Source organism: Urocitellus parryii, chromosome 1 (assembly GCF_045843805.1).
Source record: "Urocitellus parryii isolate mUroPar1 chromosome 1, mUroPar1.hap1, whole genome shotgun sequence".
In the NCBI taxonomy this organism is placed as follows: domain Eukaryota; kingdom Metazoa; phylum Chordata; class Mammalia; order Rodentia; family Sciuridae; genus Urocitellus; species Urocitellus parryii.
In genome coordinates this window covers 250,979,133-251,005,330 of record NC_135531.1, presented here as the reverse complement: position 1 = coordinate 251,005,330, position 26,198 = coordinate 250,979,133, and the positions used below count along the sequence as shown (strand labels likewise).

At 38.5% G+C, this 26,198-nt stretch overlaps 1 protein-coding gene and 1 pseudogene across 1 annotated transcript in view; both read right to left on the bottom strand.

Annotated features, from left to right (window-relative positions):
- Cdk15 (cyclin dependent kinase 15) overlaps nt 1-26,006 on the bottom strand; it is an 89,821-nt gene extending 63,815 nt beyond the window's left edge. Inside the window, exons 1-6 of the mRNA XM_026405349.2 lie at nt 25,884-26,006; nt 25,007-25,156; nt 24,682-24,776; nt 18,084-18,163; nt 5,475-5,569; nt 4,434-4,496 (exon numbers count right to left, since the gene is read on the bottom strand). Coding sequence (XP_026261134.2) covers nt 4,434-4,496; nt 5,475-5,569; nt 18,084-18,163; nt 24,682-24,776; nt 25,007-25,156; nt 25,884-26,006 — 606 coding nt within the window. The remainder of the gene's footprint in view (nt 1-4,433; nt 4,497-5,474; nt 5,570-18,083; nt 18,164-24,681; nt 24,777-25,006; nt 25,157-25,883) is intronic.
- On the bottom strand, nt 532-815 carry LOC113194315 (elongin-C pseudogene; annotated as a pseudogene).
- Nucleotides 26,007-26,198: the final 192 nt, after the last annotated feature.

Sequence of the window (26,198 nt, the reverse complement as noted above, 5' to 3'; positions counted from 1 at the left end):
ACTGTGTGAGTGGGAGCTGGGGGCCGGGCAGGTAGGATAAATCAAGGAGGGTGTTGGGTCTGGATAATACAATATTTTTTAAGAGTATTTCCCTCCTTTCAATCACCACACCTGTTATCATCATGAGCTTTACAAAAAGAATATCTGAGTTTACTCCTTTTTGTTTAAAACCATTTAATGGGTCCTCATATGGCACAGAATAATACAGACCGGGCCTTTATGCTCTGGCTCCTACTCATTATCTCCCGAGTCTCATCTTTACCCATCCCCAAAGTCTGCCTACTTTAAACTCCAGCCTTACTGAATTGGCTTTGGTCTCGGGGCTGTTCCATGCCTTCTCTGGCATTCTGACATTTTTACTGCCGCCTCCATTCTGGGGAAATCATCCCCACTCCCACCCGCTTTGATTGATTACTTTTTCCTTTTTGCCTCTGTATACCCCCAATAAGTTCCTCTGCTTATTAGTGTATCCCTCACAGATCAACAAAGCCCTTGAAGCCAAGAGGATGAATTTTTTTATTATGATTTATTTTATTTTACCATCTCGGAAGTTCCAGCCATCAGCAGTTCCAGTGCAATTTCAGGTGCAATTGGGAATTCCGGAATCTCAGTGGAGCTGTGTACACCTTTGATAGTACATGTGAAGGATCTCTCTAAAACTGACCTCAGTGGTTTCATTTCTGGCAGACTGACTTGGGCTATTTTAGTGTACGTTCTCTTTTTACAACATATTCATGACCATCAGAAGATTTCAATGTGACATAGATGGCATCAGGGTCTTCACCGCCACTATAGGTTTTCTCCTCTCAATCCATTACATTTTTATAAAATTCAAATGCAGTTCCACAGGAACATTAGTAGTTTCTCTCAGTCCCCTGACCACCGATGTCACATCCCCTCAAACAACTGCAGCCCTAACTCCCAAGAGGATGATTTTTTAACTGTATTTCTTGTGTTGGTGATACTCTCCACTATGACCCTCTTGAAATAAGCTCTTCCTTTGACTTCCATGACAAAGTATTTCTCTGGGTGCTGTACATTCCTGAAAGCTTCTCCCTTTTGTCACTTGCTATCCTGTCCCTCTTCTCATCCTTAAACTGAAAGTTCCATCCTCAATCCTCTTCTCTTGGTGCACTTTTGGTTATCTACTCTCCTATATATATATATATTTTTTTTGTACTGGAGATTGAACTCAGGGGCACTTGACCACTAAGCCACATCCCCAGCCCTATTTGATTTTATTTAGAGATAGGGTCTCACTGAATTGCTCAGTGCCTCACTGTTGCTGAGGCTGGCTTTGAACCCGCGATCCTCCTGTCTCAGCCTCCTGACCTGCTGGGATTACAGGCATGCGCCACCATGTCTGGCCTACTCTCCTCTGTCTTTTACTCCAAAATTCATGAGTTAACTACCATCAGATCTACATCTCCAGCTCACAGCTCCCTTCTGAGTACCAAGATCCTCCTCAATTGCCTGCTGCTCATTCCCTTTGGGTATCCCATCTCAACTGGACATGTCTCCACAGGACTCTTCTCCCTTCCCAAACCAACTTCTCCTATTTCTATTAATAAAGCTATAATTCTCCTTGTCAATCAAGTTCAAAATGATTTGGAACAGCCCCATCCTTTTCTTCCTTGTGCCCAGTTAGCCCTCAAGTCCAAAGTAAACTCTTCTTTATTATTGTTTTTCACATTTCTTTCCATTCTTAACATCACTACCATAATTTAGGCCTTTATAACTTTTTACCTATATCCATGCCACCCAATGTTTGGTCCTTCACCAGCAGCATCTGTATCACTTTGGATTATGTCAGAAATGCAGAAACTCAGGCTTAACTTTAGACATACTGAATCAGATCCCCTGGTAACTTGTCTGCCAATAGAGTTTGAGAAGTGCTAGACTAGACCACATCCTAGATCACTCCTAACTGGAATCTCTGACTCTAGCCTCTGTTTCCCTTTTATCCATGCTACAAATCACAGTCCTAAACATTTCCTTCTGATTGTGTCATTCTCTCTGAACTCAAACTCCTGAATTGACTATACTAAGGAATAAAGTCCATTCCTCTCAGAAAATAAGGCTCTCAGCCACCTAATCTGTTTCCCTAGACTGTGTACCCTGTTTCACTAATATTCTCTGTATTTCAGGCCAACAAAACCAAAAATGCAGTATGGCACTTGTAGAAAAGAATCTTAACCAGGTGTCACTTTTAGTAACAGTAAGTCTGGTTCCATGAACTCAGGCAATATAGTGGTCCTCTCAAATTCTGGATACCTTGTATGCAAAATAAGGAAGTCAGACCAGCCATGTGCCTTGAAGCTTTGTTGACTGCAATCCACAGTAAAAAATACATACACATCCAGCATTTATCTCCATACATAAATATAAGTATGGTTACAACCAGAACAAAAGTTGCACAAAATAATACTTTCTTTAAGTGAAATGCATTCTAATGTTTTCTATTCTCTTCTCATTCATTTTATTTTGTTTTAAAAATACTGGTTGCTAATCACCAAATTGATTTTATGACCCACTCATTGGTAAGAACCTGTAGACTGAAAAACACTGTAGTGCTTTTAGCCCTAACAGGGCAGAACTCGGGGTCCCTCTTCCTTAAGCACATCCTTGACTTCCCACTCTGTGCCTTTTCTGAGAGCATTCTCTCCCCCAGGACCATCTTGTGCTATTCCAGCCTCTTCAAATGCAGTGCATTTTTTAAAGCCTGAAACTTTTCCGGACGTCTTCTTTGCAAGTCTACAGTACCAGGTCTCATTTCTTAGTTGGCATAATTCACAAATGTCCCACGGTAACACCAGTGTATATATCTTATCTGCTGTTTTTAGGTGCAAGGTCCTGAAGGTCAGGAATCATGCCCTCTGTATCTTTTATTCATTCTCATCATTTTGGACAGTGTCTGGTTATGTAAGTCACTCAGACCTGAAAATCTGTCTTCTCCGTTATCTTTCTTCTGCCTGGTCTTCTGTTTAATCAACACTCCAGTTCCTTGGCCCTTCCATCCTCTACTGAGCAACTGCTTAGCTTCACTTCCTATCTTCATGTTAGATACTGTCTAGAAGCTGCTGACCATCACTTTAGCAATCTCCTTATCTCCTCTTGCTTACCTGGCTTTTCTTTTCACAGGTCTGGCAAAACTAACTCTGGATCAGTCCAAATGTTTACTTTCTCCAATTGTCCCTCATTCAAATTGCTAAACACTGATATAATAAAATAAATCCCATCGTCATACAGATGAGTTAATGGACTTCATCCGTAGCAGAGTCCTCAACAGACTAGACATTCCTTCTTGGTTTCCCTGGTTAGTTCTTTATCTCATCATCCATAGTTATGTTAATTTTTTCCCCCACTCTACAGGTCTTGTCCTCAATCTTCCCTACCAGACCCAAGACTGGGTTAGGTCTACTCGCCATGTATTCCCATAATATTCTTAGTTAATGTGTACATAGTTCTTAGTACTGCACTTCAAACTGCCTAGTTGAATCCATGTATCTTATTTCACTTTAGGCTCATTGAAAATAAGAAACACAACTTGTTACTGAAACTATAGAACTTAATATAACACTGAGTACTCAGTATTTCTTGAGTGAATGAATAAATTAATACATAAATATTAGTTCAATGAATAAATATATCCTATACAAATCTCATATGGTTATTCTAAGAGTCGATCAATTAATTAATGCCAATAAACCCTTTGGGAGTAGAAAGTATGAAATATAAATGACTTCTAAAATTTATAATGTAGAATTACTGCTAGTTAAGCATTTACTATTATTTCTATTCTAATGACTGAGAAAATGGAATTTAGTCCCATATGTATAATAGGATCCACTAGAACAAGCAATGCAAATTTTATCATGGGCCACAGTAGTCTCCCATGAAAAAAGCATTTATTTTATGAAGACCTACCTTCATTTCTTTTCTTTTAATATAATCCTTTTAAATTAGTTTATAATTCTGAGGATACCTTGGCATGATGTTGATGACTGACAGGGTTACATTACCCAGAAAATAGCTAGATATTGCTCCAGTTCTCAAGGGACAACTATTTATTTATTTATTTATATTTATTTGATGTTTCTCTAAAATATCAGTGAGGACCATCTCTTATTTGGTGTCATGGTACTTGGCTATGTGATGTAAATCTGTTTCAAAATTCTTCTGTTATAGCTGGACTATGGTGGTGCATGCCTGTAACCCAGGGGCTTGGGAAGCTGAGGCAGGAGGATTGCGAGTTCAAAGCCAGCCTCAGCAAAGGAGAGGCGCTAAGCAACTCAGTGAGACCCTGGCTCTAAATAAAATACAAAATAGGGCTGGGGATGTAGCTCAGTGGTGAGTGCCCCTGAGTTTAATCCCCAGGACCAAAAAAAAAAACTCTGCTGTGGACAGGAAAGCCTGACCTTTGCAGTACTCACCCTGACGTTGTGAGGATGAAGCCCTCCTGGATGCTGAGACATATACTGGGCCAGGTCTGTGTGCTGAATGGAGCAGCAGAGGAAGAGAAGACAAGAGTGAAGTCAGGGGTGCTGGGATGTTGTCCTAAAGCAGACCACAGACCTGACCATGAAGGACGAATGACGAAGTTAAGGATTTTGAGACCAAGATGTTAAAGGACTATAACCAGGTTTTCTGAGACTACACTGTTAAGGTCAAACACAATGTGTCTTTCTAATAGGTGGCTTGTAGAAGGAAGTCTGTTTCTTGGCACAAATGGAGATGCTCATTATGAATGACTGGCACTGAACACAACACAGGAATTTTTCACCCTCCAAGGATCCTTGGAGGCAAGTCAAATACATGCGCCTTGTGATTTCTTTCTGCTCATTTGAATCATTTTTTCTTTTAAAAGTACAAAATGAGTTGTTCTTTAATAAGCTTACATATAATTTTAAAATATTTGTGACATATCTTGGTTATCAATGAAATAAATGTTGGGTTCTGCTCAACTAGTGATTAAAACTAGGTTGTTTTTATAGGGCAAAATTTTATGTAGAAGGCAAATTCAAAATCCTAGTTTATTGTTGGAGGAGACAGGAAAAGAGACAGCAAAAATAATGGACAAGGAAGCCAAGTGCGGTGGCACATCCCTGAAATCACAGCAACTTGGGAGGCTAAGGCAAGAGGATTGCAAGTTTGAGGCCAGATTTAGAAATTTAGAGAGACCCTGTCTCAAAATTAAAAATAAAAAGGGCTAGGGTGTAGCTCAGTGGTACAGCAACCCTGGGCTCAATCCCTAGTATCAAAAAAATAAAATAAAAATAAAAAGAGTGGACAAAGAAGCTGGACTAAAGATGGATACAGGAACATTAAGGCTTCACAAATCACAATATAATGGAAATTTCCATGCTCCCTTCCACATTGTAATGAAAGTTTTACCATGCCATAAAATATTAACAGATTCATTATACAAGCACCAGGCCTCTCCTTCATGTGTTGTAAAATGCTGGAGAACTCACCATGTATTCAAAAACGAATGTCAGGGTCTCTTTGGTGTGAATTATGTCATGCAGAAGCACAATATTGGCATGTTTCAAGCCCTTCAGGAGAGAAGCTAGAAAGATTAAACAAAATATTAAATCAATCACTGATAACGAAAGTTCTGTTTTAAAAGCTATCAAGCCGTATTTATTTTTTTAAACGTTTGAAATCAAGCATTCTGTTTTCTTACAGCAAGAAATAAATCTCTCTGGAAAGAATACTTAAAATGACAAAGTCCATTATGTTTTAAATGGTAAAATCACTGCATATATACAACTTATCATTCTTACAGGCTAGAATGGTTGCAAAATCTGTTTCTGTTTACCTCATCAATTTCATCAAAGCACTCAGAGCACTTTGTGAATGCTCTCCTCTGGGAATCTCATCATCCCCGCTCCACAGCAATAGGAGTAGGGGCTTGGAGAGATAAAGGCCACTGGGAGAGCAGGAAATAGATTGTCTGCCTTCTAGAGCAGGACTTTGCAACGTAGGACCGTTTCCAAAATGCAAAGTCCTGCTAGTGGTCAACAGGGTCAGTGGAGGTGATTATAACTGGAAAGCATAGGGCGAAGATTTGTTGAGGCATATTAGAGAGTGGAAAGGCTTTCTTAGGGAATGTTGCATACCACTGTGGAAAGACAAAAAATGCAAACTTGGAAAGAGAGCCATCTTGGGAAGTCAGGGGAAGAGAGGGAAGGGCTGATGACTGTTTCTTGCCTCTTCAATCACAGGTTGCTCTTAGATGGCTAAAGGCAGCCCTTTAAAAGGGAGAAGTAATCACAAAGGCCAGGAGTGGCTGGGAACAGAGTTGAAAGGCTATCATTGAGGGCTCTAGAGATAGGAAGACCCTGTCTTCAGGAGAGCAAAAACCAGAAAAGCCACCATAAAGAGATGATAAGTCTCAGCTCAGGGCATTCCTGAATGAAGAAATAGTGTCTTTAAGATTTAAAAGAGGGCTGGGATTGTGGCTCATCAGTAGAGCACTCGCCTAGCACGGGCGGGACCCAGGTTCGACTATCAGCACCACATAAAAATAAAGGCATTGTGTTGTGTCCATCTACACCTAAAAAATAAATAAATATTTTTTAAAAAAAAAGACTTAAAAGAGGGTTGGGATGCAGCTCAGTGGTAGAGCACTTGCCTAGCATGTGTGAGACCCTGGGTTCAACCCCCATCATTGAGGAGAGAGAGAAGGAGGAAAGAAAAGAAATGTTAAGTATAAAAGTTCTGTAGGGTACACCTGCATCTCACAAATCTCTTGCACCAACTCCCTCCTAGTATAGAATTCCCTAAGATTAAAAACAAGCAAACAAACTTAAGTACTCAAATTGGGGAACAAAGTTATTTCCTGCATGAATCTTATCCAGTTATAATGAATCCTTATTACAGCCCTTCTGACAGCCATTCTCCCTTCTAATAGGGACACCTCTGTTTTTCTGTTTCAACCCTCTTCTGACTTAGTCAATGCCCTTCTGTTGTGGCTGACTTCACTTCCATTCAATGTGGGCATACAACCCAACCAGAGATCAGCCCCAGTGATGGATGATTGGTTCAGACACTGGCACAAAACCCAGGCCTGGGAGAGCCCTACTTTGGTGGTACCATCAGGAAAGAGGTGCTTTCTTTTCTACCGTGAGAAATGAATTGTGGGATTTAGCCAGGAGTTGCTGGTACCAAATTACCAACACCTGGTGACAGCAGGCCTAGGAATAAAACTAAGGCAGAGAAAACCAATGTTGAGTGATGGAGATTCGTGGCTTCCCACCATCACTGTTTGTACCCTGCAAACCTTTCATTATCAGATCTGTGGGCTAGTGCATTTCCTTCTTTATTAAGTTGGTTGGAACTGGGACCCTCTTACCACCAAAGGAGTTCAAAATCCTATTATGCTCTAATTTATACTTTTTGCTCCCAAAGTCCTTTTGGACTAAATTCAGTATTTTGCTTTTACAAATGCACTGTTTTATAAATGTAATCAGCAAGTTCCACAGGCATCTGTTTAATTTCTCAAGTTCCAGACCAAAGACTACATGGGAATAGAGAGATGACTTTCTCTGTCTTTTGGATGCCCCGCCACACCACCTATTACAACACTCAGCCAAGAGTAAGCACTTAATTTATCAAGCATATTTATTGAGTGTCTTAAGGGAGAACTGTCTGTGGAGCCAGAAGCCCTACATGAATCCTGGCCCTGTCACTTTCTATCTGAGTATCTCTGGAGAGTATCTCAACCCAAGTCTCCATGCAGCCACTCCTAGTGAAAAGTCCTATCAGCTTTCCTGACTTCACTCCACAGGATTGATGCAAGGATGGACTCCGCTCCCTTTTGCAGAACGCTTGGAAAGCATCACTCAAAGGCAAATTCAAATTAATGTCCTCAAATCTGCTTCTCTATGCCCCTTTCACACTGAACCTATTAAACCCCCACACTCAGTCTTAAAGTCTTGCTTTTGGTATGTTTCTGCAAGAGTTTTCAACACTTTCTGTATTTATAACCTTGACTTCTGACCATTTACTGAGAATGCTTGTATTTTATGTATATTTTTACTTATAAATTGTTTCATAATTTTCCCTTCTTATAAACATACTCTCACACACACACACACACACACACACACACACTACAAAGTATGTATCAAAATTAGTATTAGGGGCTAGGAGTGTGGCTCAGTGCTCCTGTGCTCTTGCCTAGCATGCACAAAACCCAGGACTTGGGCTGGGGATGTGGCTCAAGCGGTAGCGCGCTCACCTGGCATGCGTGCGGCCCGGGTTCGATCCTCAGCACCACATACAAACAAAGATGTTGTGTCCGCAGAGAACTAAAGAATAAATATTTAAAAAAAAAAAAAAAAAAAAAAAAAAAACCCAGGACTTGATCCCTAGCACCCAGTGTCCTTGCCTAGCATGTACTAAGCCCTGGACCTGATCCCTAAAAAAAAAAAAAAAAAAAAATTTAAAAGGAGATGGTAAAGCTGACATTGCTAAAAATATTAAGATTTTTAATACAATTTTAGTCTTAATTATATTACTAAAAACCCTTATGCTTATTTTAAAAATCATGATCGTATGTTTTATTAATCATGAGGATTTCAAACTATCATTTGCTAAAAAGCTCAAGGAATGATATCTATTTGGATGAGACTACTAACAACAGTGAATATAAATCTTTATTTCATGTAATTTTCTTGATTATTTTGCTTATTAGGAATTTTGCCATTTCTCTGTTTTGATCTCTATTTTCTGATTAGTTTTATCTACAGGTAACAGTTTCTTATTTTATTTTATTTTTTTAGTTGTAGTTGGACACAATACCTTTATTTTACTTATTTATATTTATGTGGTGCTGAGGATCGAACCCTGGGCCTTGCATGTGCTAGGCAAATGCCCTACCACTGAGCCACATCCCCAGCCCTTACAGGTCACAGCTTTTTTTTGCACAAATATTTTTAAGCCATTCATTCATTTTATGAAGGTTCGCTGCTCTGGCAAATGGCTACTTCTCTCTACTCTTTTTTCCCCACACCCTCACCCAATCCATCAGCAAATCTGTTGGCAAGACCTTCAAGACATTCCAGAAGCCCTCACGGGCCAGGTCCTCTGCACTCTTCCTGAGCCAAGTCACCATCCTACCCTGGCAGAACTGCTGTAAATGCCTCCTAACTGGTCCCCCTGCTCCTACCATCTCTTCCACAGCTAACCACTGGAATCCTTCACTGGAGAAGGATCCACACCCTGCAGTGACCTTTCATCTCACTCAATAAAATCCGAAGTTCCTGCTCTGGCCAGCCCCACCTCTGCTCATCCAACCATGCCCATCACTCCTGGGCATCTCCTCATACTGCCACCCTGGCTTGCTGGGCTTTAGCCACATTGGCCCCCTACCTGTTCCTGGGGAACTTGCAAACACAATTCTTCTCTGAGGTCTCAGGTTTGCAATCCTTTTACTTGCCACTCTTTCCTCAGCTCTCTGCACACTTCCTTCAGGATTTTGCCGGATGATACACATTAGGTCTGGGCTTCTTTGGCCACTGTAGATGAAAAAGCAGCTCTCTACCCCATCCCACCCCAGTAGGCCTCCATCCCTGGACCCTGCTTCATTCTTTTCCATAGCACTTACCAGCACCAGAGACAAAATACATACATGCACACGTGTATATAAATGCACACATACGTTTACTGTCTGCCTTGATCCTTGTGAATATAATATTCATCAACAATAGGGACTTTTATCTTTTTTGCTTATTGCCGTGTCTATGGTACACAGAACAACATCTGGTATATTCATGTTATCAATAAATTCCACCCATTGTTGGCTGGTAGAGAGTGTTTCTGATTGAGATGCTTTTATTCCTTGTTTCTTTAGTCTTCTCCCTCCCAAATGTTCTGCTTTATGGCCATGTCTATTACGGATATTTTTTAATATATTTATTTTTCAGTTGTAGGTAGACACAATATCTTTATTTTATTTATTTATTTTTATGTGGTGCCGAGGATCAAACCCAGGGCCTCACACTTGCTAGGCTAGCTCTCTACCTCTGAGCCACAACCCAGCCCCTACTATTGCTTTTTTAATGCCTGAGACTACTGAAATAGCTATGTGGAAACTGAATTTTACTGAGTAATTAATAGGGAGTTTGCATGAAAGAGCACATGATGTTTAAAGCTTTTATCTTGTGGTGGCATTGCTATGTGGTTGAGTGTATGCACTACAGGACCAAAAATGTCTTTAGTTTCAAATATGAGAGTCTCAAACCCAGGGAAGAACAGTCTTTCTTCAAATTTCAAAGACATCTTATAATCTTTGCAGTAGGATGTAATGCCTGTTCTGCAGACTAAACATATTGAGGATGCAAAAGTCAACTGAGAAAAAGGGAGACAGATCCTAAAATCAGCATTCTGATTCTGGTAAAATTGCTGTTTTCATAATCATATTTCAAGTATTATCTATCTATCTATTTATCTATCTATCTATGTAACTGGGGATTGAACCCAGGGGTTCTCTACTACTGAGCTACATTCTCCAGCTCTTTATCTTTATTTATTTTTAAATTTTGAGACTATATGGGGCTGGGGATGTGGCTCAAGCGGTAGCGCGCTCGCCTGTCATGGGTGCAGCCTGGGTTCGATCCTCAGCACCACATACAAACAAAGGTGTTGTGTCCCCCGAAAACTAAAATGTAAATAAAATATTAAAAAAAAGAGAGACTATAGATGCACTCCAGCGACAAGCCACTGCTTGCCCAGCCTGCGGTCTCCACCACCAGCTGGGTGTACTTGCTCAGCTGGTTCTTCTTGTGGCTGCTCTTACGCTTGGGGACACCAAGGTCCTTGTCGCTGCCCCCCATGCGTCGCCCCCCCCCATGGTCCCCTCGGTGCCTGGGAGCAGGAGGGCCTCCTCCAGTTCCACCGACATGGTGGCCAGCGGGTTGGTGGCAGGCGGCGCCGGGAAGAGGAAGGATCTTAATAAAGATGCTATGAAAGAATGTAAGACAGAAAAATAATTAAATATTTTTACTGTGGCCTTAGGAGAGCTCCAGTGCTTGTTGCCCTGGCATTGATTGAAGGCGGAATGAAATATGAAGATGCAGTACAATTCATAAGACAAAAGCGGTGTGGAGCCTTTAACAGCAAGCAACTTTTGTATTTGGAGAAGTATCGTCCTAAAATGCGTCTGTGCTTCAAAGACTCCCATGGTCATAGAAACAACTGTTGCATTCAATAAAACTCGGGCGCCTGATGCTATTGCCTTGGAAGTGGAACTTAAGACGGGACCTAATTTGTGGTACATATTAGCCAACATGTTAGCGTGGTGAATAAGTCTGATGAAGCTTCCATAGGAGTATTGGAAAGCAGTTTTACCAGGCCACAAGCTTGACAGAATTTCAACCTCTATGTTTGGGTTATGATCAACCTGTTTGGACACTTAGCAAAAGATTCTTGCTGTTCACATTTTAAAATGTGCTTCTCATTTGTACCAGTTGACCTTTCCTGAAATCATGCGGTATTGAGTTAATGTCTTTAAATCTATTTCCATGCCAGAATCTTACATAAGAAATTTAGAAAGATTAGGTGCCAAAATACCCAGCACAATACTTGCATATTTTTAGTATCATACAAAACCAAAATTCCAGGAACTAAGAATACTCTAGACCTTATGTGATTTATTCCTTCAGTCATTTCAAACATTGTAGGCCCTATATGATTATTTGCCTGCTCTTTTTATATTTACATCTCCCACATTCATACCAGTATACATCAGGTTTGCTTTTACCTATTGGGTTTTTTTTTCCTTTTACCAAGTCTTACAGCAATTATTTTTATTCAATATCTTTCTATAAGTCTTATTTTTTGCTGTTATGGGAAACCTCCATTTTGAAAACCTAAGTTTTTACAGAAGCACATGTCTTTAAGTCTCCAGACAAAAAAAAAGCCTTACAGTTAATTTAATGTTTGCACTCTGAGGTGAAACTTAAAAGGGAGGGCCTGAAAAAAAATGGGAGGGGGCTATTAAATATTTTTAGTAAAATGTTGCCTTTGTCTCGTGCAGAACCCGTAGAATATATGCTCTTTAATTTAGTAAATATTTTTAAAAGATAGAGATGCTCTGTTATTGTAGGTAAAACAATTCTTAATCATAAAGTTTCTGAAATTCTTGTAATTTTTTTCATAATTATCAGAAGTTGTTTACCAACTTTTTGTTTGAAGTGTGATTTTTTTTCTTTTATTCCCAACCTCTTGCAAAAAAAAAAAAAAAAAGAGAAAAAAGTGGGTTTCTGCTGATGAATTGAGCAGACATCTAATATTTTATATGCCTTTTGAGCTGTGTAACTTAATATTTGGATACTTGATAATTTTATTTTATTATGTAATTGATAAAATGGTGATGTGTATTAATGTTAGTTCAACCATATATTTATACTGTCTGGGAATGTGTGGTTATAGTTCTGTGGGAGAAATAATTTGTCAATGTTCACCAGCTTGTAAAAACTTAGTGCGAGAGCTTAAACATCTAAATAAATAATGAAATGCAAAAAAAAAAAAAGAGAGAGACTATTCTCACTTAGTTGCTGAGGCTGGCCTCTAACTTGTGATCCTTCTGCTTCAGTCTCTCCAGTAGCTAGGATTACAAGCTTGTGCCACTGTGCCTGACATTATTTTTGTTTTTCTTCGACAAAAAGACACACAAATAAATGGGGTGCAGGGTGCTTAAAGCTCCAGACAAGTCACAATGGGGTTTATTTATTTATTTATTTTAATGTGGAGTTGGAAATCAAACCCCCAGGGCCTCCCATATGGTAAGCACATGCTGTACCACTGAGCTATATGGTGCTTCTAAAGTAATTTCAGTGATGGGGGTGTAACTCGGTGGTAGAGAACTTGCCTGCCATGCATAAGGCCCTGGTTCAACCACCAGCACTGCAAAAGAAAAAAGCAAATGAAGTAATTTTATAAATGATGTCAATGATAATAGCTAACACTCATTGAGTATTTAGGCCATCCCAGGTATTGTTGTAAGAATTTTGAATGTATCTACTTGGTTTGATCATGAAAACATCCAGAAAATCAGAAGAAACATGAAAAAAGAAACACAATCCCAAAGATCAGGAAAAATCATGCATGGTTGATTTTGATTCTGTTCATAAGATATCTACAAATCTAGATAGTAATATGATAATTTAAGCTATTTCAAAATTCAGCAATTATCACTTTCATCTCACAATGATAAGAGAATATTTAATATCTTGGTTTTGTCCATTTCATTGGATTTTGTGGCTTAATGAAGTTTTAGGAAAAGTAATGCTTTTCAAGTGCAATGAGTCACAATGTCTCTTCCTTGTCCTGGAGATGTGAAGAAAATATGGAAGATGATGACAAGGGAGAGCAAGGCTGCCTCCCCAAGTCGTGGTGAGTGCCTGCAGGTCAGAGTCCTCTCCAGACTGTGGGCTCCTTGAGTATGGATTGAATCCATCCCTATTTTCCCATCTCCAGCACTAACACAGGCCTTGAATGTGGTGCTCAATAAGTACTGAGAATTAATAAAGAGCAGGCCACTTGTAATGAGTTTATGTAGGAGTCAATAAGGCAACCCACCTCAACTCCCACTAGACATTGAATAAAAAAGAGTCGGTGTGCTGGGGGTGTAGTTCAGTGGTAAAGCTCTGAACCAGCAGGCATGAGGCTCTGAATTTGATCCCCAGCACTACAAAAAAAAAAAAAAAAAAAATTGGGGTTGCAGTTATAGTCCCATTTTCTCTGACATGGAATCAGGTCAATGAGTCAAGTTATACATGCCAATAAAAGATACAATCTAGATAAACATTAAGACAAATGTCAGATAAGAAGTTATCCTCTGGGCGGGTACAGAGGCACATATCTGTAATCCCAGCAACTCAAAAGGCTGAGGTAGGAGGATTGCAAGTTTGAGGCCAGCCTAAGCAATTTAGGATGCCCTAAGCAATTTAATAAAACCCTATCTCAAAATAAAAAAATAATAACAGGGCTGGAGATGTTGCTCAGTGGTTAAATGTCCCTGGGTTCCATCCCTGATGCAAGAAGAAGAAGAAGGAGAAGGAGAAGAAGAAGGAGGAGAAGAGGAGGAGGAGGAAGAGGAGGAGGAGGAGGAAGAAGAGGAAGAGGAGGGGGAGGAGGGGAGGCCGAGGAGGAGGAGGAGGAGGAGATTATCATCTGATTTTTCTGGAATTATAATCTCCATCACATACCTTCATTTTGTTTTATAAAGATCTAACCATGCACATGTGAATTTGCTGTGGGTGATGTGATTTGCTTGCATTCCACTGCAGACTATTTGTCAATGTTTTTATTTTAAGACAGGGTCTTGCTAAATTGTCCAGGCTGGCCTTGAACTTGCTATCCTCCTGCCTCAGCTTCCCAGGTAGCTGGGATTACAGGTATGCTCTACCACACCAGGAACAATTCTGAGATTCGAATCACACTCCTCCTTTGTCTCATCCCATGACCTCAGCAAGGCTCCTTGAACTATTTTTTGGCTTACTTTTCTCTTGTATGGATTGGAAATAATTACTCTGTAATTTTCCTAAAAGCAAATGGTCTTAAAAGATCCTTAGCTGAAACTTTCCAATTTAGAGAATGCAATTACTGGTGTTGTAGAATCAATGATAGAATCAGAATTGCTAAATATACAATATTATTTTCTTTAAAAATGTTTCTTCTGCATTTTCCTTAATGTTTCATACAGAGAACATCATAAAAACAGATTTCTATTTTCACTTTTAATCTTGTTAAAAAAGAAATGCTTAGACCAAGCATTTCCAAATTTATATAATAAAGTAGAAAAAATTTTAAATAGAATAGATATGGATTCTAATACCTAATAACTCTTATTACTAGCTCTGGGACCTTGGACAAGTCACCTAACCTCTCTGAAACTCAGATAGATTCTTTCATCTCTACAACAAAAATAACACTTTTTACTACCAAGAGTTCATGAAGGGGTTTAAAAAATTGATTATGGAGAGGGGCTACCTTGTATGCCTGGTTCTTAGAAAAGGTTAATTATACAATTGCTTCCTAAGAAAATATTGGTAATAATCGAAGGTCCTAGGTTTAAACCAAAAGTTGAACATTTGTACAAAGATATTTAAAATAAGGTATATTACTAAGATATTGATGAAGAGTTGAATAAAATGAAGACTCTTCATCCTGATATAAAAACATAAACATATTTTCTTCTAGCTATGAGAAGAAACATTTGAAATATAATTTTGAGCCAATTGTGAAAGACAGAAGTTTTTGCAAAAGCTTCTGATCTTTTTAATTAGCAAAATAATGTAAGAAACATGAGCAGTGCTGTATACCTAGCAGTCAGCAGAGTGCTTGGCCACCACAGGTACTCAATAAATATTTGTAGAATGAATACATAGGAAGTTGTGGATTTTTGAATCAGATTTAGTTTGTGTCTTACAGTGCAATCATAACACCTATCGCTAAAGAAAATTGTTAAGAAAATTGAAAGAGGTATAAAAAGGACCTGGAACTTGAATTAAGACATTTTCCTTAGTGCTGTTTATACTTTTGCTAATTTCATAATATTATATGTCAAGATCAAATAAAAACAAATAGTATTGTACTTGACCAGACTAATAAACTGCCACGTGTATTCTCCCTATAACATACAGAGAGACTCTTCATGTAGCAAAATCCTCCTCAATATGTCTCTGGCTGCTATGCCATCAGAGCAGCCAAACTGCTCAGAAGTAATTCCTGCTTCAAGGCTTTTTAAAGCAGGCTGTGGTACTCACTTGGTTTTTCTGCACTTGGCTTTCGGTTGCCTTTTTAGCTAGTGACCCTAGATTTTAACTAATGAACTCCAGCTGTTCTTATTTTGCCTTCCAGCCCTACTCAGTTAACCTCCTGTCTCCCTGGGCGCACATCCTTCGAGTTCTTTCGGGAGAAATGGGACAGTGCCAAAGTTCTTAAATGAGGCCTCACATCTTGAAGGGAGAGGGCCTCTCTGACAAGGACTCCAAGTTTTTATACTGATGGAAAAAGAAACATTCGTTGTTGGAAACTGGAAGCCTAACAACCTCCAATGTGTCAAAAATCCTTTTGTGGTTTTTATTATTATACATTGCAAACCTTTCAGTAAGGGAAGTTCATAAAACCAACCAAGAATGTCCTCAGTTCAATACTAAATGTAATTGTAAGCACCTGTGACCGGGAGGCAGCTCGTTGGTAAAAGTGCAATGAAAGAAGCATCTAGCATACGGAACAAGACAGATCCAGCTTTTCTGAACCATGCTGAGAACCATCTGTTAGCAAATCCAGCAAAAAGATTTCACTGTTAGCCTCAAATGTCAACCTGAAAAGCTTGGCTGTGGGCAAAAGCTAAGCAGCAACACTGGCCTTACACAATCAAGCTCACAAAGGCCACAACTGGAGAATGAAGTGAACCTGGACCTGGATCCCATCCCTGAAGGAGAGTGATCTGGTGATTTCTATTCTATTCAGAAATACTCTTTGTCCTGTCCACACATTTCTTCCAAACATGATCATCTTTCACAGGGACCACTAATAAGTACATCAGTAAATGCAGCTTCCATGGTACTACACACTTAAAACCATGCATTCCCCAGAATGCACCTGATCCTACCAGGATGGGTCCCTGGCTAAGCTGACAGCCATTTGGCCCTTCCACTTCAATTTAAAGTGATGTATTCCCCAGAGGCTCTGAAAGACTTTGAAAATGGCATTAAATTCAGTTATAAACTCATTTGCTGAATTGCTTTTTCCATGCCTGTTTGCATAAACCCATCCTAAGCTCAGCATCTACTGACTCCATTAGCCATAATGAGACCACTGGTTCTTGTCTTGATTTACAATATCTTTTACACACTTGTTCCGTGAATTATCTGCTCCACATGGAAAACCACATAGAAAAGAGACTAGCGCTTTCTCATCCTTCACAACACTCAGCAATATGCTTTGCACATAATATGTGCTCAGTAAAGAAGAGAAGATAAAAGGGGGAGAAAGAAAAGCCAGGGAAAGGCATTTCTTTTGTTTTTTTGATGAAATGGACAGTAATCTCAATTTCATTTTAAATGGCCCATGTAAAAAAGTTGATACATTGTATTTTTAATGATTTATTCACTCTATTGGCTTTTCTTTTTTTTTTCTTTTTGTAGTACTGAGGGTCAAACCCAGTACCTCACCCAGTCTAGCCAAGTGCTTTACTGCTGAGCCATATCCTCAGTCGTTTTTATTTTTTATTTTGAGACAGGGTCTTGGTAAGTTGCCCAGGTTGACCTCAAACTTGTGATCCTCCTACCTCAGCCTGGCTTTTCAATTTTTATGGTGTAAATTATTAGTTATCTCTATGCTTAACAAGAAATTATCCAAAGAAAGGAGCAAGAATGGAATAATAAGAGCCAACATTTACTGAAGTCTGAAAACAGACTCTGTGATAAGTGCCTTGTATATATATTCTTGTTTAATCCTCATAGCAACTTGTGAAACATGGACTATTATTATCTTCTCTCTACAATAAACTAAGTCTTGTGCAACCTACCCAACACCACACCACTGGTAATGGTAGACCTACAATGCAAACCCAAGTCCATCCTTCCTCACTTGCTATACCAACCAGGGTACAAAGGAAATACAGACACAACACTTAAAGTGCATGCCTTCCCAAAAGAGTTTTTCAACTATGATGAAAGAAACATGCTACATTTAGGCAAATTTCCCACTAATAATTTGTATGATTTTTTTTAAAAAAATTCCATATGAATTTTTTTGGTGTTGTATAGATGTAGTTTTCACAACCAGCATGAGGCCAAACACTTGGAACGTATTCAGAAACACTGTTTGAGGTCAAAGTTTTGGTCAAGTGATATAACAGTTTTGAATCTTAACGCCCTCAAGAATAAATAATGAAATAGTAGTATAAGTATTCTTAGAAAACTGGCATCAAGAATAAAATTGTAATGGTAATATTTCTTTCATAAATATAAAAAAACAGATGTTGAACAGATAAACTCAAAGCATTCTTTTACCAAATCCAGGAATCAAAACAGATCTCTTGGGTTTGCTTTTCCGGTTCTTACCTTCCCGAATTGCTGTGAACGGGACTCCTTCCTCTGCATTCATGCTGATGACTTTTAAAGCCACTAGTTGTCCATTTATTCTAGAAAAGGGGATGGGAAGTATGGCACTCACTTATTGACATGGTTCAAAGCAGCAATAGAAAAAGAAGGCTTAAGAAAAGGAGTTTTCTGACAAAATATATTCCAGCATATGGATCTACAATTATCTCCAAACAAAAAAATTTATACATATAAGTACATAAAAATATTCTCCAAAGTTTTTTATATATATATGTAAAGTATATATCATATATATGATTCATATATTTTAACAACACTATATCTACTAAAGTGATGTATGTTCATTATAGAAAAAAATGAATAAAATAGAAGCACAGAGAAATCAACCCCCTCTTTATAGGGGTGCTGGGGATTGAACCCAGGGCTTTGTACATGTGAGGCAAGCACACTACCAACTGAGCTGTATCCCCAGCATCCTTTTGATTTTTTGAGACAGTCTTACTAAGTTTCTTAGGATCTTGCTAAATTGCTGAGGTTGGCCTTGAACCTGTGATTCTGCTGCCTTAGTCTCCTAAATCGCTGGAATTATAGGCATGTGCCACCGTGCCCGGCCCTCATAATAGTTTGATGTGCATTGTTTCTTTTATTTCCCTTTTGTGCTTTTAAGATATTCTTACTTCTCATCTGACTCCTTGTAGTGGTCTCCTAACCATCTCCCTGCTTAAATACTTGTACTCCATCTATCTATACTGAACAGAGTAGCTGGGGGCACATTTTAAAAACCAAAGTCAAAACAAGTCACTTCTCCATTCAAAAACCAGCCAGACTTTTACAACAGCCTCCTGATCAGGCAAGTGCTGCCTGATCTGCCCAGGCTTCACCATTCTCTCTCTCTCCCCCTTGTCCTCCTACTCTCCCCTTATTCATTGTTTTGTTTGTGTTGTAAGCCAAGTGCCCAGAACAGAGATTAAAAAAAAAAAAAAAAAAGGAATGAAGGAAAAAGAAAAAGAACAGAGATTTTAATGCAGGTATAAATATGTTGGGTTGCTTTGGTTTGTGGGGTTCTGGGGATTGATCCCTATGGTGCTCTACCACTGAGCTACAGCCACAGCCCTTTCTACTTTTTATATTGAGACAGGTTCTTGCTATGTTGCCCAGGCTGCCTCGAACTTGTGATCCTCCTACCTCAGCCTCAAGAGTAGTTAAGATTATAGGCCTGCATCACCACAACCAACTATAAATGTTATTTTTACAGAGCAGGATTTATATCATATTATCAGTAAATCTGATCTTTCTCCATTTAACATTTTTCTCTTATCATTCCTTATTGTGTTGTATGATGTTTAATAATGGCCTAATATTTCATCATATAAACATACTAAATTGTTCAGCCAATTCCAAACGTGTGTAAATTGTTTCTACCTTTGGACTACTATAAAAATACAATAATGATCATATTTAAAGATTCATCTTCTCATACAGCCTTAATTATTATTTCCTTAGGTAGATATGGAATTGCTGAGTCAAAGGGTATTCAGTGCCCATGTTTTCATTGACTTGAATTCACTAAGTGATCACGCAATGATGGCATGAGAGTGGCCATTCCATCACTTCCTTGCTAACACTGAGCTGGGTTTTGTTTCTATTTTTGTATTTTTAGATTTCTTTTTTTTTTTAAAGAACAGTTTCACTTTTTCAGAAAACTTAGGAAGACAGTGAACCAACATTGATAAGTTATTATTTGCTAAAGCCCAGAGTTGATTAAGATTTTTTTAGTTTGTACCTAATGGTCCTTTTTATTGTCCAGGATCCCATTCAGTTGTCATGTGTCCTTCAGCCACTCTTGGCTATGATAGTTCCCAGATTTTCCTTGTTTTTGATGATCTTGGCAGTGTCGAGGAATACTGGTCAAGTATTTTGTAGGATGCTCCTCTCTTGGGATCTTTCTGTTTTTCTTATGATTGGTTTGGGATCATGAATTTGGGGAGGAGCCATCTTCACATTATATTCAGGATACCTATTGTGGACATGACGTATGTCCTATGATGTGGACCTTAACCACGTGGCTGGAGTAGCATTTGTCAGGTTTCTCTACTGGGAAGTTACTCTTTCCCTTTTCCATTCTGTACTTCAGGATGAATGTCACTACATGCAAGGAATTGAGAGCTATGATCTACCTCCTTGAGAACTGGGTGGAATTCTACATGGGAGATTTATTTCTCCTCTCTTATTTATTAACTTATTGAACCATTTATTTATATCAGTATGGACTCATAGGTATTTTATTGTTTGGGTTATAATTTGATATTACTTTACTTCGTTTTTCAGATGTTTGCAGATTTGTCCTTTGAAGAATCTTTCAGGTAGCTCTCATATCACTTTGGCACATCCACACCAAACTGGGTTTTGTGTTGTTGTTTTTGGATGTTTTTGTTTCTATCTTCACATTTAACCTATATGATAAGTTAAAGACGTTATCACACTTGAATTTTTTTACTTATGCAAGTGAGTTTTCATAGTCATTTCTATTTCTTTTGTGCTTTCCCTAAATTGCCTACTTTTTTTGAAATATTTACATATACATCTCACCAGTTATTTTCATTTGCTTTATAATGTCTTTGAAGATTTATTTACTTGTTTGTTTATTTTTGTGGTGCTGAGGATCGAACCCACAGTCTCATGTATGCTAGGCAAGTGCTCTACCACTGACTACATCCCTAGCCCTGAAGTTTTGAACTTAAAAAGATTTTTATGATGTTCAGTATTTTCCAAAGTGTTTTGCTTAGAGCCTGTTTCTGTAAAATTCTACCCTACTCTCCCCCAAGAAAAGTTTTTTTTTGGTCAAATATGTTTAGAAAATGCTTCTTGATTATTCTTAGAAGGTCACAGTATACACTGACATTTTTAAAATACTGAAAGAATTTATAATAAAGAATTGAATTTGGTTTTGTTCTAGGGCTACCCATATTGATTTGTCCATAACTGTTTCAATGAAACATCTATTAAGGTGTCTCAGAACTGGGGATCCCTAGAACATACTTGGATATATGGGGCACCAGGGACACTTCCTATCTTCTCTCATGGATTCTGATTTGAGTGTTAGACACAGACTTTCCAGCCTAAGAGTTACAAAAAATACACTTATCTTTTCTTCTAGTTCTTGTATGTTTCTTTTTCATTTATCTCCTTAATACACCATGATTATATATTTTAGTGATACTTGGATCTTTAACTGTTCTGAACTTTTCAAAACCAAGTTTCTTTGATCTGTCTTTCCTTATATTGTGCTGGGTTTTTTTTTTGTTGTTTTTGGTTTTGGTGCTGGGGATTGAACCCAGGGCTTGTGAGGGAAGCATTCTACCAACTAAGCTATATCCCCAGCCCTGTGCTGCATAATTTTAATTATTGTAGTTTAGAATACACAGTTGGACCTCTGTATTTGTAGGTTCTGTATCTGTTAAAACAACTGCAGATTGAAAATAATCTGGGAAAAATTATGTCTGTACTGAACATGTATTGACTTTTTTTTTTCTTGTCATTATTCTCTAAATGATACAATGTAACAACTACTTACATAACATTTACATTGCATTAGGTATTAATTTATATTCAAATACTGCCCCCTGTTATATAAAACACCTGAGGATTCATAGATTTTGGTGTCTAAGGGGGTCTAATTCTCTGAGAATTCACTATATCTAGAATACATCAAAACTTGAAATTAGACAATCACTGACATGTTTGCACAATTAGAATTTCTTTCTTCTTCTTTTTTTAGTTGTAGATGGGCACAATACCTTTATTTTATTTATCTATATTTATGCAGTGCTAAGGATGGAACCCAGGGCCTCACATGTGCTAGGCAAGCCCTCTACCACTGAGCTTCACACTCCCAGCCACATAATTAGAATTTTTAATTCAAATACCCTGTACTTAAACAGTCCTTGGACTGGTCATTGTACAAGACCTACACAATCTCCTGGGGCACACATTCGACCTCCTGCCTGCATTCATCTCTGTCCACTGTCTCCTCCAATGCCAGGCTGACTCTGCCCCAGGGATTATTGTACTTGCAGTCTCCCCTGCCTTCCACTGTGCTAATACATAGCTCACTCCTTGCCTCCAACAGGTTCCCTGTTCAAGTGTTTCCTTCTCAGCCAGGCCTCCTATTGGAGCCCTATTTAAAACGGTAATCCAACAACAACTCTGGCGCTCTCTCTCTCTCTGTTTCATTCTTTTCTATGAATTATTGGGGATTGAACCCAGAGGTGCTCTACCACTGAGCCACCTCCCCAGCCCTTTTTATTTTGAGACAGGGTCTCACTACTTTGCTCAGCCTGGCCTCCAACTTGTATTCCTTCTGCCTCAGCTTCTTGAGGAGCTGGGATGACAGTTGTGCACCACCACGCAGGCCATTTTCCATTCTCCCTGGCACTTTTCACCCTTCAACAAATTCAGTAGTTTACTGATTTATTCACTGTTTATCTCACCCCCATCACACTCTGTAAGAGCAGGGATATTTGTCTCTTTTGTTTTCCAATGCATTTTTTTTTTAGCTGTCAATGAACCTTCCTTTTATTTATTTATATGCAGTGCTGAGAATTGAAGCCAGTGCCTCACACATGCTAGGCAAGCGCTCTACCTCCGAGCTACAACCTCAGCCCCCAATGTATTCTTATTAGCTTAAGTAGTATGTGACACATAATAAATATCACAATTAGAAAAATTAATAGACTTTAGTAGAATGAATGAATGTCTGACTCTTTAAGTCTTGGATGTCCCTTAGTAAATCTTTACATAAATCCTGCTCTGCTTTTTAATGTTAATCATCACATTTTGTTGTTATTATGAGAGGAACTTTTCCTACTATATTTTCTGAATAATCATTTCTAATACATATGACAATCTTAATAGGTATATATTGATTTTGTAACTGATTACCTATTGTTCTGTTACTACTTTTAATAGTTTCTTAGATGATTCTCTTTGGTTTTTTTAGGGGGACAATGATATCATATACAAAAAAATTATTTTTGACATTGTTTGTCAGTTATGGATAATGGTCATTTTTGCCTTATTTCAATCATACCAGGAAAGTCTCTGTAATTAACAGAAAAGTGTGTGTGCTATTGATTTGAAATATCCTTCATGGTAATGAGAAATTATCGTTCTATTTCTGTTTTGTTCAGAGCTTTAAAAACTAGAAATTGATGTTGAATTTACCAAATGCCTTTTTGGCATCTATCTTTACGGTATTTTTGAACATATTTTTATATTATAAATGTAATGCCTTTGTGGTGGGGAATAAAGTGAGAAGTTTAAGAGTGATCTTTGTTTCCCTGCTCCAGTTTCAACCACTAGAAATAACTAATCTCTTGTGTATTTCCCCAGACTCTTTTATGTACATACAAATCTATATATGTATAATACATCTGAGTGGTTTTTTTTTTTCTAAAAGGGATCAAAGAGTATGTATTGTTCGGTAACTTGCTTTTTTTCTTTTAAAATACTGGACATCTTTTCATATTAGTACATCTACTTCATACTGCACATGGCTGCATACAATTTCACACTATGGTGATTATTTATCCAGTCCTGCCTTGATGACTATTTGTGACCAGGTTTTTATTTATTCTATTATAAATCCCTAAGTGAGCTGCACACCTCTACTTATAAGCCTGTGCACTTGAACATGTACTTCCAATGCACTTTTCATCCTATTCCTGGTGAGTTTCTTGAAGGAGAAATAATTTTTTTATATCATTAATTCCTATGACAATCTGCAGGTGTGAATTAAATCTTGCTTCTATACAATATTTTTAAACTGTATTTCCCTTATAATCTTGTTTTAACAAGTAAAAAAATCATAAAAATCACAAACCATTAAGATAAATAATAAGTACTTAATTTTGTACTGTTTATATATTAAATTTCTAAAATTAACATTTAACCACTATTAAGCCATTATTTTTCTCCATCCAAGTAAGATAAATGAAAGAAATAAGACCTTCCAAACTTCCCACCCTAAAAGGCAATGGAATTCAATTTTCCAAAATGGGTAATTGTCTTGGATAAGTAGTATTTTTATTCTCCAGTTATTTGCATATTTTGCAAGTGTAGAAAACTCAGGATTTATCATTTTTTTGCATACTCCATACTTTGCAGAAACCAACTTCAGATTTTTTATAAGAAGGCAAGGTGGAAGAATTAGCAGCAAATTCAATAAATTACAATTGTAAAACTTTATCATTGTGACTTACATATGAAAAACTCTCTAGAAATACCTTCCCAATTGTGTTTCCCACCAGGCAGTAATTGTTCTTTTTGGTTAATAGTAGAGAAAGTCTACTTTATTTTAATGGAATAAAAGAGAGGAAAGGCTGATAAACATTTTAGTGAGCTGGTTTTAATTGGAGTAGGACAGGTTTATTTTTCTTTTAAGGCTATTTAAGTCATCATGTCTCTCTCCCTGTTGGCCCTGGTGTCTTATACAGGTTCCAAACGCTGTGAACTTCTGTATTGTGTCATCTGGCTCTATAATGTAAAAGGAGGGGGATGGAGCCCTCATCTTTTAAAGCCTCCTGCAACTGTAACTCACCTGCTAATCCCCTTGTAAACTGTAGCATAAGAACCTTCACCCAGCTTCTCCAAGTTCAAGTAGGATGAGGCGGCCCCAAAAGGGAGGCTGTTCCTCTGCTTGAAAGGAAGGGGAGGGGTGAGAGGTGGAAAAGACAGAAAGATCAATTTTTTCTTTTATTTTATTTTTAGTGTTGATTCCCCTGCTCCCCCCCCCCCCCAGGGAAACAGTATTGTTGAAGCTACCTGGGAAGGCCCACTCAGTAATTGTCCTGGAAGTTGAGGACCAGCTTCCCGGGACCAGCACACATAAAATTCTTCTAGATCAGCGTCAGCGGTTCACTCACCCACTGAAAATCCTGCCTCAGATCCTCTTCCTGGAAAGAATCGCTATTACTCCGTGGCCTTTTACTCTCAAACTTCCGGGCACCAGCCCCCTGCACTCCCCTGGGGTGAAATGAAGTCATGCAGCTTGATGCTTCTTTTAGGTCTGTTAGCTAGAGAAAAAAGAAAGCGCAGGAGTAAAATCTATGCAAAATCAAGATTCAGCCGCTGCCAAAACCATCTTTTTTTAATTTACCCGATTCTCACCCTTAAGATGTTTTCTAAGGTTCTTCCTACACCCCCAAAAGATACCTTTCTGAAAGTCAGATCCAAAAACAACAACAAAAAAAAAACGACCATAATGGTATCATCTGCGGAAATGCTGCAATCTTTCTTCACTTGAATACATTTACCTTTAATGCTTAGGTTAACCTGAATCTCCTTGATACATGTTTTTCGTTTTTTCTTTAACTCAGCCTCCTCTGCCCCATACACATCTGTGTAATTTATCACTTTAGAGGAATAGTCTTCTAGCACGACATGGCTAATAGATATGAGCTAATTACTGGAATTTTGAATCCACCACAAACCAATACTGCAGCCTGTCAGCTCTGCAATGTAGTACCTTAGAGATTTCAGGAGAAGAACCACTTTTTCCACTTCAAGTCAAGGGGAGTTTCTTGCAGCACAAAGTCAAGGATTATTTTTCCCTTTTGGTTTACAAGCACATCCCCACAATTGATAACTACAGCCATAAATTCTCTGACTTTAATAGAATTTTCTTTTTATGGGTTTCGACCTACCGCAGAAGGAATCAGACCTCTGCTTCAGAAAGGGAGCGTCTGTCTGAACTCCTTGGTTTATCAATAGAGAAAGATGCTCCTCCTGGGATACCAATACCTGGAATTCAGCCTCCATGGTCACAGGCTGACTCCTCCGGCTGCTGTGTGTCTCGCCTCCTTTGGAACGGTGATAGCAGCTGCACCCAGGCTGTAGACTCTTAGCACACAGCTCTTGACCCATAGTCTTTCAGGTTCAAGGAGAAAACCCACACTTGAACCTCTCCCCCTCTGCCTCTCTTGTCCTCTCTCACTCCCTTTTTGCCAGAGGTCAGCAGTGTGGAGCTTTCATATGACTCACATGAGGCTCTGCCTGGAGCAGCCTCATGACTTCAGCAGTTTCTCCATCTCAGTGCAAGTAGCTCGACATCAGAAA